This window comes from Salarias fasciatus, chromosome 15 (genome assembly GCF_902148845.1).
Source record: "Salarias fasciatus chromosome 15, fSalaFa1.1, whole genome shotgun sequence".
Taxonomy (NCBI): domain Eukaryota; kingdom Metazoa; phylum Chordata; class Actinopteri; order Blenniiformes; family Blenniidae; genus Salarias; species Salarias fasciatus.
The window spans coordinates 16003352-16012301 of record NC_043759.1 but is presented as its reverse complement, the minus strand read 5'-3'; the positions used below and the strand labels follow the sequence as shown (position 1 = coordinate 16012301).

The window sequence follows — 8950 nt, the reverse complement described above, 5'->3', positions numbered from 1 at the left end:
TTCTCAAAATTAGCACAGTACAATCAAACATAGGCTTATGTTGCTTACAAGCAGCTGAGGATCACAGTGTTGACACTTCAGAGGTTCGTCCACTTCCACTACACAGTCTTGTTTGGTCAGTGATTGTCACTTTAATCAGGAGACATAATTACGCAAGTGTAAACAAACAGAATGTCTTTCTCACACAGCAAAACCACAAATAAAAGCAATTATCTTCCATACATAATCATGTATTTACTTGTTTTTACACCAAGATAATTCATAGATACAAAAGAAAAATGTCATATGTGTCATGAGATGCAATTTATGTAAAAATGACAGAATTAATAAATTAGAAAAATGCATACATCAAATCAAAAATAGAAAATACTGGTCCCAGGCCATGCTGGTAAAGTCTTGGTTCTTCATGAGCTCTTCTCTCTTTACAGTATAAGCTAGGCAATCCATGATTGAGATAAGGCTTTACTTCAAATAGGGCAGTAACGGACAGCTGCTGAGTTGACCTGTAAGGATTATATGGATGGATTAGCAAGGCTGTCTTAGGACTCTGATATGCAGCCTGACTCCAGCTTGATGCTGGATGAGTGCAGAGGTAGAGGACTGTCATGATGCTGCACAACGCCAGAACACTGATTTTCTGATTTGTACATCTTCAGCTTAGGTTCTCCTCTGCCACCATCCAGGTGGCCGGAAACACGAGTTTCTATCTTCTGTATTAGTTCGATAACAATCCCATTGTCCATCTCTACCTCTGCTGCCATGGCTTCCAGCTGCTCTGCAGCTTCACTCAAGTCAAACCTTTCAATCTCTGTGTTGACTCCATGTAGCTCCTCTGGTGAGTGTCTGCGGGACGCTGAGGGAGACAGAGGGCAGAAGCCCTGGAGATGCACCTGCAGGCTGCAGTAGTGGAGATAGGCACAAGGACAGCGAGGACAGCGATGCGGTCGCTCCCCACTGTGAAGCCGTTTGTGGAGCTTCAGGTGGATGAACTGAGTGAACCGAGCTGGGCAGAGCTTGCATTGGTATGGCCTTTCACCTGAGTGTAAACGCTGGTGGGTCTTCAAGTTGCTAGTGCTGCTGAATCGCTTGTGGCACACCTGTGCGGAAGTAAAGCACTTTCCATTAATTTTTAGGTCTCAGTCAATTTTAGCTTCAATGTTCAGCGTGAATGGTGACATTAAAAGATTTTTATTCAACCTTGCATTCATGGGGTTTCTCTCCTGTGTGAACCAGGTAGTGTTTCTGCAGGTGAGCCAACTGAGTGAAGTTCTTGTTGCAAGTCTGACACCTGAAGGGACGCTCACCACTGTGTACTCGCAGATGGACCTGTGAAAAGTACATCTAAGTTCAGTGTTATCATTCATTTATTCTAAGAAATCAAAAAAGAAAAAGGAAAAAACCTGTAAAAATGTAAATTGTCAGTATTGTTGAGCAGCTGTAACTCTGTACTAAGTGGAACTGACCTTGAGGTTTGACAGCTGCCCAAACACCTTTCCGCAGATGTTGCACTCATATCGGATCTTCCCATTCTGCCTGATGAGTGGGTAGGACAGGGTCTTGTAGCCAATGTACTGCCCCCCTCGTTTCTTCCTGAGGTCCATTGCATCCTGAGTGTTGCTTTGTGTGGCAGAGGTAGGTTTGGATGGGTGGCAGTCCGACGAGGCGCCCACTCCCACTGGTGGTGAGCATCCTCCAGGAGCAAGAGAAGGCAGTGCTCCTTTGCGCTCTGTTACCATGGACGAGGCACAATGTGTGGCAGGTACAGTGAGGTCTGCAGGAATATGACTGGTAGAAGAGCGCTTGTAATCTCTGAGGTCATGGCAGGGGATCCTGAGATAGTTTGTCCTTTTGGACATGAGGTCTTTGTCGTCTTTGTACTCACTAGTTGGCGAAGGAATAAGTTCTTGTTTGGTATGAGCAGAACCAAGCGTAAAGTCTTTGCATCTGTTGGCCAGGGGATGTAGAAAACGTGCATAGTTGTCAAAAGGTAGTAAATGGGATGAGAGGGCAAAGTGAGGTTTCAATTGATCACTGTAGAATGGGTATGAATGAGGTAGGAGGCTGAGTGAGTAGGGAGGCAGGAGATAAGGACTGTGCCTCAGAGCAGGATGAGCATGATCAAACACAATGGGCTCTTGATAAGCTTTGGCTATGACAGGGCTTTGATTGTGCTGAAAAGTGAAGTGCACACCGGAGGGGACAGGACTATTCAATGCTGGTCTTTTGGCAGCTGGGGGGCTGTAGGATGGTATAGATGGCAGAGGTGCACATCTAAGGCTTTGGATAGAGTCTGAGATCGGTTTGACTGGGTAGACAACATGAGGACACATGGGATAGATTGCTGAGGCATTGGTTTGAGGCACAGGACCACTTTCTAGATGTGTCGGACAGGTAGAGTGTGATTTGGAGGGCTCTTCTCTGAGGATTTCAGAAACACTGTGTCCTCGTTTTCCTGTTGTCTTCTCAGAAGCCTGTCTTTGATCTGTGGTACAAAACACAAACGGAGAAAATTATATAGAAGTTAAGTTGTTGCAATAACCAGTATCCTGCCCAATGGTACACTTCCATGTTTGCACTCATTCACTCTTCACCCTAGCATCTACTCTAATCAAGACCTGTTGTTTTATTCTTTAAACATAACAAGATAGCAAGGCATGATTTTATCAGGTGTGTCTGTCTGTCTCTCTCAGACCCTTGATCTCCATGAAAGTGGACACCAGAAGTAAAACAATAGGTGTCCGATCAGGATACAGATAATGAGCGAGTGGATACAGTATGTTATTTGCATTAGTGAGGCCTGCCTTGTATTTTTTTTTTTTATCATATGCAGAACAGGATACACAGGTTACCGGATACAAGGAACAAACTTGTAAAAGGGGATTAGTGTATCACAGGATAGATCATCTTAAAAGTTGCACGATCAAGTGCAAATCAAAAACCAAACATATCACTGAATTCCATGTACCGGTTATGTCTATAACATCTGGATCCATAATCTTTCTACCGTAAAGGGAAAGCTCCCACTTCATACTCAAAAAGTTTCAAGTAAGAAATCCTACTTTACTGAATTACCTTCAGTTAGACAAAGCACTCAATCTGACAAACAACAGAAGACAAAACAGAGGTATGCATGCACATTTCACCAACTCTCTAACCCAGTTAACATCAACATAAACAAACAAAGCAACCCTTATCTTTTGTTCACTCCTCTGTTGCGTCCCCCACCACTCCTGAGGGGCCAGCTCTCAGCAAACAAACAGCCAACACTCAGTGAGATATCAATCTGTCAGCAGGTCACCTTGTCAGGAAGTTCAAGTAGTCAGCCGAACACTTCCTACCTCTCTTCCCTCTTAAGAGCCAAATAAATAAGAGGAGTTGTGCCAAAATGCCGTCAGCACTTCCAGTGGCCTTGTGTGTGTATGTGCGTATGTAAGTGATATTTCTCATGTGTTACTTCTGCTGGTATGCACGCTTTTTGTGAATGAAAGCCTAAAGGTTTGTGTTCATGTGCTGCCAGCGGTTTTTCTATAAAGACTTAAAAAGGGAAACTGAAACATTGCTTGAAATCCTGAAATTGGTGTCATCTTACTTCAGTTCTGTGACTGCACCTGGAGACAGCCCCTCTCTACTTTCAGCACTCCACTATCCTCCTTTGTGTTCTCCTTTAACAAAGCGGCGATGGGTGTGACTGAGTAACTTCTTAAACACCCACACAAAGAACTTGTCAGTCGCCTGGCGTTTTGACTGGGAGCGTTACTTCACAATGACAGTACACACCAGATATGTCTCATTTGCGTGGGCTCTGGGATGGTTTCTGTTTACTCTATCTACGCTACACTCCTCCGCAAAATGGATAGCACCATGACACTTACCGATATTCTCGACAACCAGCTGTCCAAGCGGAGGGTAGCCACACCGGCGGGCAAACTCAGGGCAGTACCACACCAGAAGCTCCTGGCCTGGCCGTAGTGGCTTGATTGTGTAGAAGAAAATGTCCAAGCCACTCTGGCATGCGACCAGATTCTGCTCCTCCACAGTGCACGCTGGATTCACATAACGCATCCAGTTGCTTCGCTCCTCGTTCAGACCATCCAGAATGTGGTGTAAGTGTCCCTCCGAGAAGACCTATAGAGTGTGAAATTTTAGACACATTACAGACAATTCATTTGGCATGGTCTGAATCTGAGACCCTGATGTTATACATTCACCGATGCTTTACAGTAAAAAGAGTTTACTTCGTGCTATCTGAAACTTTTAAAGCGTGCTGCTGCTTAAGTCATGGCTGAACAGATTCTCTGTAGGTTTTGGTTAGAGCTGCTCGGTTTCAAGGTTGCTGACTCTCAAATGTAGAATTACACAGAAGTGTGTCTGTAATGGAAGATGCCCTGATGCTGCTGACTTGAGGCGTAACAGTTCTCAGGCTTGAAGCCACATCCTTGCTTAGTCAGTGTGAGAGTTTGTGAGCATGGAGATGTGCGGACACGTGTATGGCGTATTTACTGGCAGTGATACCGCTACTGAGCAAAGCGGGGCGAAAGGAGAAATGCTGCGTCACTGAAACCGAACAGCTGTGTGTGCGTGACCTCAGATGAGCTGTGCACTGAGCTGGCAAACATATGATGCACAATGCAGTATGTGCACATTCATACAGGTGAACCATCTTTACAATACCCAGCCCAAGCAACAACAGGCAGACTCATGGTTTCACAGGATGTCAAACATTGACCACAACTGCTAACTTGTGCCACTCCGCCGCCACAGCAGCTTCTCTGGCTGGAGAGACAGGATGTGAACAGTTCTGAAAAGAAGTTGAAGTTGACATGCATGTGCATAAATCCAGGCTCACATACGAGTCACCTACCCTCCAGAAGTACTTTCTGTCAGCGTCTTTGGGCAGGGTTTCGTTGGTGTAACTCTCCCCTACCAGAGGGCCGAAACGTGTGCCCTTAGGAATCAGCTCCTTGCTGGACACGCCGAGCACCTGTTCAACACAGAGGACATTGAATCAATTAACCAGCGTATCCAAAGCTGGAGGTTTGAGTAATCAGCCAGAAGTAGGCTGTATTGAAAAGCATAATTGGACTGGATGAGGTTCTTGACACTCTCGTACTTCATCAGATCATTTACCCCTCTGTCTTCTTATCTATGGTTGACCAAGACAGTTGAGTCAATTCCATGGAGAATTGTCATTATTGAGTAAGGAGGAACAGAAAATTACATTCCTTGTTCTTGTCATTACTTATTTAGTTTGGTGATAAATCTGCCATAGAGAAAATGAGGCTTTTGCAAAGCTGTGACATAACATGTTGCCTTGTTCACATGCTGAATTTTTCATAAGCCAATCAACCGAGTTATCTTCAGTTTCTCTCGACCATATTAAAATTTCACCACCACTCTTGTTCTGCTAGCTACAGGTGTGAAACTCACCTCCCTGTCTGAAGCCTGCAGGGTGGGGAAGAGTGGATAAGGTGTCACGGTCACACCCTGAGCAGTTGACTGCACCTTGAGCTCCATGTTAAAAAAGAAAAAGCCCCAAAGCAATGATGTACTCTCTCTTTCATCTAGGTGCGTACTGACCGTGTATGCAGCGAGATAAGCCACATTTTGCTTGTCCTTGCAGTTTATTTCTATTGAGCTAGTTTTGCCCTTGCTTCTCTGGCTTTGCCTTATGACTGCATATAAGATGCCCTTGTATCTGTGGTTATGCATCCTGTCTTTTAGTCTCACTGAGACTTCAAACATATCTCATTAGAAGGTCAAAGTGGTAATGCAAGTATTTCTGAAACAGACAGAGTGGCTGCTTCCTCTGGTCTGACCTGATTTATATTATTCAGGCACAGCGACTCTTGGCTACTTTCATGTTTCTTTTAAAAAAGGAAACCGAATGATTCCTTTTCATGACTTGTCCTGTTTGGTAGAGCTTTTCATATATTTTCCATACTATTTCTGATATGTTAACACGTTAATCTCAGTCACAATTAACCTGTCCTTCATTGTAACTGTTACACACTTGATCCATTGTGTGGTGTTATCCCTACAACAGGTCCCAGTGCATCACATTTTCTTTATGGTGCAAATTCTGCTGGAACGAAGGGATGGAAATCTGAGGTTATTGAGCTTTTGAGCTTGTACAGAAGTACTTCAGCCATTGTCTCTGTCTTTGCTTCTACACACACTTACCAGAGAGGAAAAGCTGAAATTAGACAACAACATGTCAAGTACTTCCTGCTTGGGGATGGATGAGTGCATGGAAGGATGTCGGACTGACGCAAGGAGTCAGAAGTGGATAAACAACTGCTGTAAATACCTACATAAATGTAAGATATTTATGGATTTGGTTAAATAGATCTCTGCATAATTTTGTGACATCATTGAGAATAAGACTGTAAGCTTTTTATAAGGACTTGTGTTCCTCTTAAGATTTGAATAACCAACAAGCAAAGGAAGCCTTTTGTACCTCTGTTGAGTTGTGGCAGCGTTTCAGAGTCAGGTTTCTGGGTAAGGATCTCTCCGCTTGTGTCTTTCTGTGATTTTCAGACTCTTCTTCCAGAGGCTGGTCCTTCACGATGTAAGTGCACTTCTCCTCAAAGTCTGCCTCCCTCCACAACGTCATGTCGACATCCTCTGTCCCTGGCATCGCTGCACTGCTGAGCCCTCTGCTCTGTGATGATCTTTCTGACGTTAACATGGCTTTGTTGTACTCAGAGGAGGAGGCCTAGAGGAAAGACAGAAGGATTCAGTCATGCGCTTATACGCTTCAGAGTATGCATCGTTCCACATCACATCTCATTATATTATCAGCTAAATGCACTATTCTGGCTATAGGGATAACTTCACCCGTTGAGCAACAACATTTTTTTCCCCTCGCTTTTCTTCCACCTTTTCAGAAACAAACACTGACAATGCAAACAACAGCTGAAGGAAATGCTTTGACTAAAATCACACAGTGTGTGTTATGGATGAAGACTCCCATCAACTGGTTGTACCGGACAAACAAACTTCAAAGGGGAGCCTCTCGTGTTGGCTGCCCCACTGGCCCCACTGTCCCACACATCCTGTCACCCTCCGAAACACAGCCCTTCAGCTGTAAGGGAGGTTCCTGTGCACGTCAGCCCAGGAGCAGGACCACTTTCACAAGGAAACCAGCGCGCCCCGTGAATCAACCAGACTTCCTCTGAACTGAATGAGACTTGGCTCTCGGCCAGATTTGAACTTTCTTTCTTTCGCTCTGTCTGCTCCCGACAGTCTCTTTGCTCTTTTTTGCTCACAGAGTGTATTGGCAGGTAGCTTAGTCCAAACAAAAGCACAAAGCCTTTACTGATTGGAAATCAGTGAAAAAGAGACAAAGTGAAAATGAGAAAATTAAATGATTGTGTTTTTTTTTTTGTTTTTTTAGACCTCTTTTGTGCTTGGGATTATTTGGGATGCACTCACATGACCTATGTTCCCTCTTGCACAGACAAAAACTCAACTAAAAAACTAAACATCATTGACGAACCAATGAAACATTTCCAAAATCAGCACATACGTTTTGACTTATGAAAAACAAGAGGTCGTCATCAGATAGCGTTAAAAATCTCATGCGGTACTTTGGCACGTTTCTACAATCGTGACGTGTATGCTATTGACATAACATGGCAAGCTTTTCTCAGAATAAGATAAATGCAATTAAGAGTGCGCAGGAATGGGCTTTTATATGGGATGTTTCACTCTGTTTTTCTCTGAAGTGTGTCACCACAGCTGACATGGAATGACTGTCACAAGTGTGACAGCTCACTTTGAAACTGCCGAACCCTCTGATACAGCATAAAATAGTCTTTGAGAAATCAAGACATGAGTCAAAAGGCTTGCAGCCGAAGCTCGCAAGACTGCATGTACCGCACTGACTCTAGAAAGCACATTTCACCTTGATGTGACTCTTTTTTTGGCTGAAGATTGCAATGTAGAAAACACATCGATGGATTGCAACAGAAGCTTTCGTTTTTCTGTGCTACTTATTCTAGAATAGTTATCATTAGGATCAATTTCAGGAGTGATAGAGGTTGCATACTTACTGTGAAGCCTAGAGAAGAGCCACACATAAGGCAGGCTGTCTATCCCCTCCTTGAGCTTGAGTGTCTGTGAGCAACCAGTAGTTGTCCTCTTGTTCTCTCTCTCTCTCTCTCTCTCTCTCGCTCTCTCTCTCTCTCGAATGTGTGACTGGCTGCACAACAGTTGCATATGTGAGTCCTTCTCTTCTCTTGCCTCTCTCTACAGACACACACCTTCCCTCCCACCATGTATGAGAGATACACACTCTTTTTCTCTTGTGCTCCCTCCCCCCTCCTCCGCTTTGCCCCATGACTCCTCCTTGGAGGGTGTGTGTGTGTGTGTGTGTGTGTGTGTGTGTGTGTGTGTGTGTGTGTGTGTGTTTGTCGCTCTTCTGCCCCGGGGTGTGAGTCTTTCTCCGGGGGGGTGCACTAGCTGTCACACAGCTATGTCCGGATCAGACAAATACATCTTCATTCTCTGACAGTCGCCCTGTCTACCTGTGGGTGAGAGGGAGGAATACTTCCCCGCTGTTTGGAGTCAAGGGAGCAGCGCAGAGATGAGATCATTTAGTACATGTTTATTGTCAAGGTAGATTGAGAAGAGTTGAACAGGAGTCCTCAAACTGGTGAAGTTCTGTTCAATCCAGGCATTTATAATGCACTGACAGGTGTAACAAATTCTGTTTTGTTCCCGCAGCAGCACATCTTGCTACTGTATCTTTTCAAAAAAATATCTAATTGGGTCATTTTGACTCAAATATTATCAATTACTCATGTTATTTTAATGTTGAAACAGTTGAGTGAATAGTTTGAAATGACTTAAATACAGAAAAGGTAAAGAGATACTTTGTGAAAGTGAAGACATGTAATCTGTAGATATTCACTGAAGCAACAGCTGCAAGCAGAAATGTTTCCACTCT

At 44.1% G+C, this 8950-nt stretch overlaps 1 protein-coding gene across 1 annotated transcript; it reads right to left on the bottom strand.

The window, feature by feature from the left end:
* Positions 1-83: 83 nt before the first annotated feature.
* On the bottom strand, positions 84-8179 carry prdm1c (PR domain containing 1c, with ZNF domain). The gene is made up of 7 exons (XM_030110153.1): positions 8055-8179; positions 6458-6715; positions 4862-4981; positions 3873-4125; positions 1464-2482; positions 1198-1326; positions 84-1097 (listed from the first exon to the last, which is right to left on the bottom strand). The coding sequence occupies exons 1-7, from the start codon at positions 8079-8081 to the stop codon at positions 540-542; spliced, it is 2364 nt and encodes a 787-aa protein (XP_029966013.1). The 5' UTR covers positions 8082-8179; the 3' UTR covers positions 84-539.
* Positions 8180-8950: the final 771 nt, after the last annotated feature.

Coding starts and splice junctions, on each gene's coding strand:
- prdm1c (XM_030110153.1), bottom strand. CDS start 8,081: ATGTGTGGCTCTTCTCTAGGCTTCACA. Junction 2,483..3,872: donor GCTGGTTGTCGAGAATATCG/GTAAGTGTCATG, acceptor TTTGTACCACAG/ATCAAAGACAGGCTTCTGAG. Junction 1,327..1,463: donor GGCAGCTGTCAAACCTCAAG/GTCAGTTCCACT, acceptor TACTTTTCACAG/GTCCATCTGCGAGTACACAG.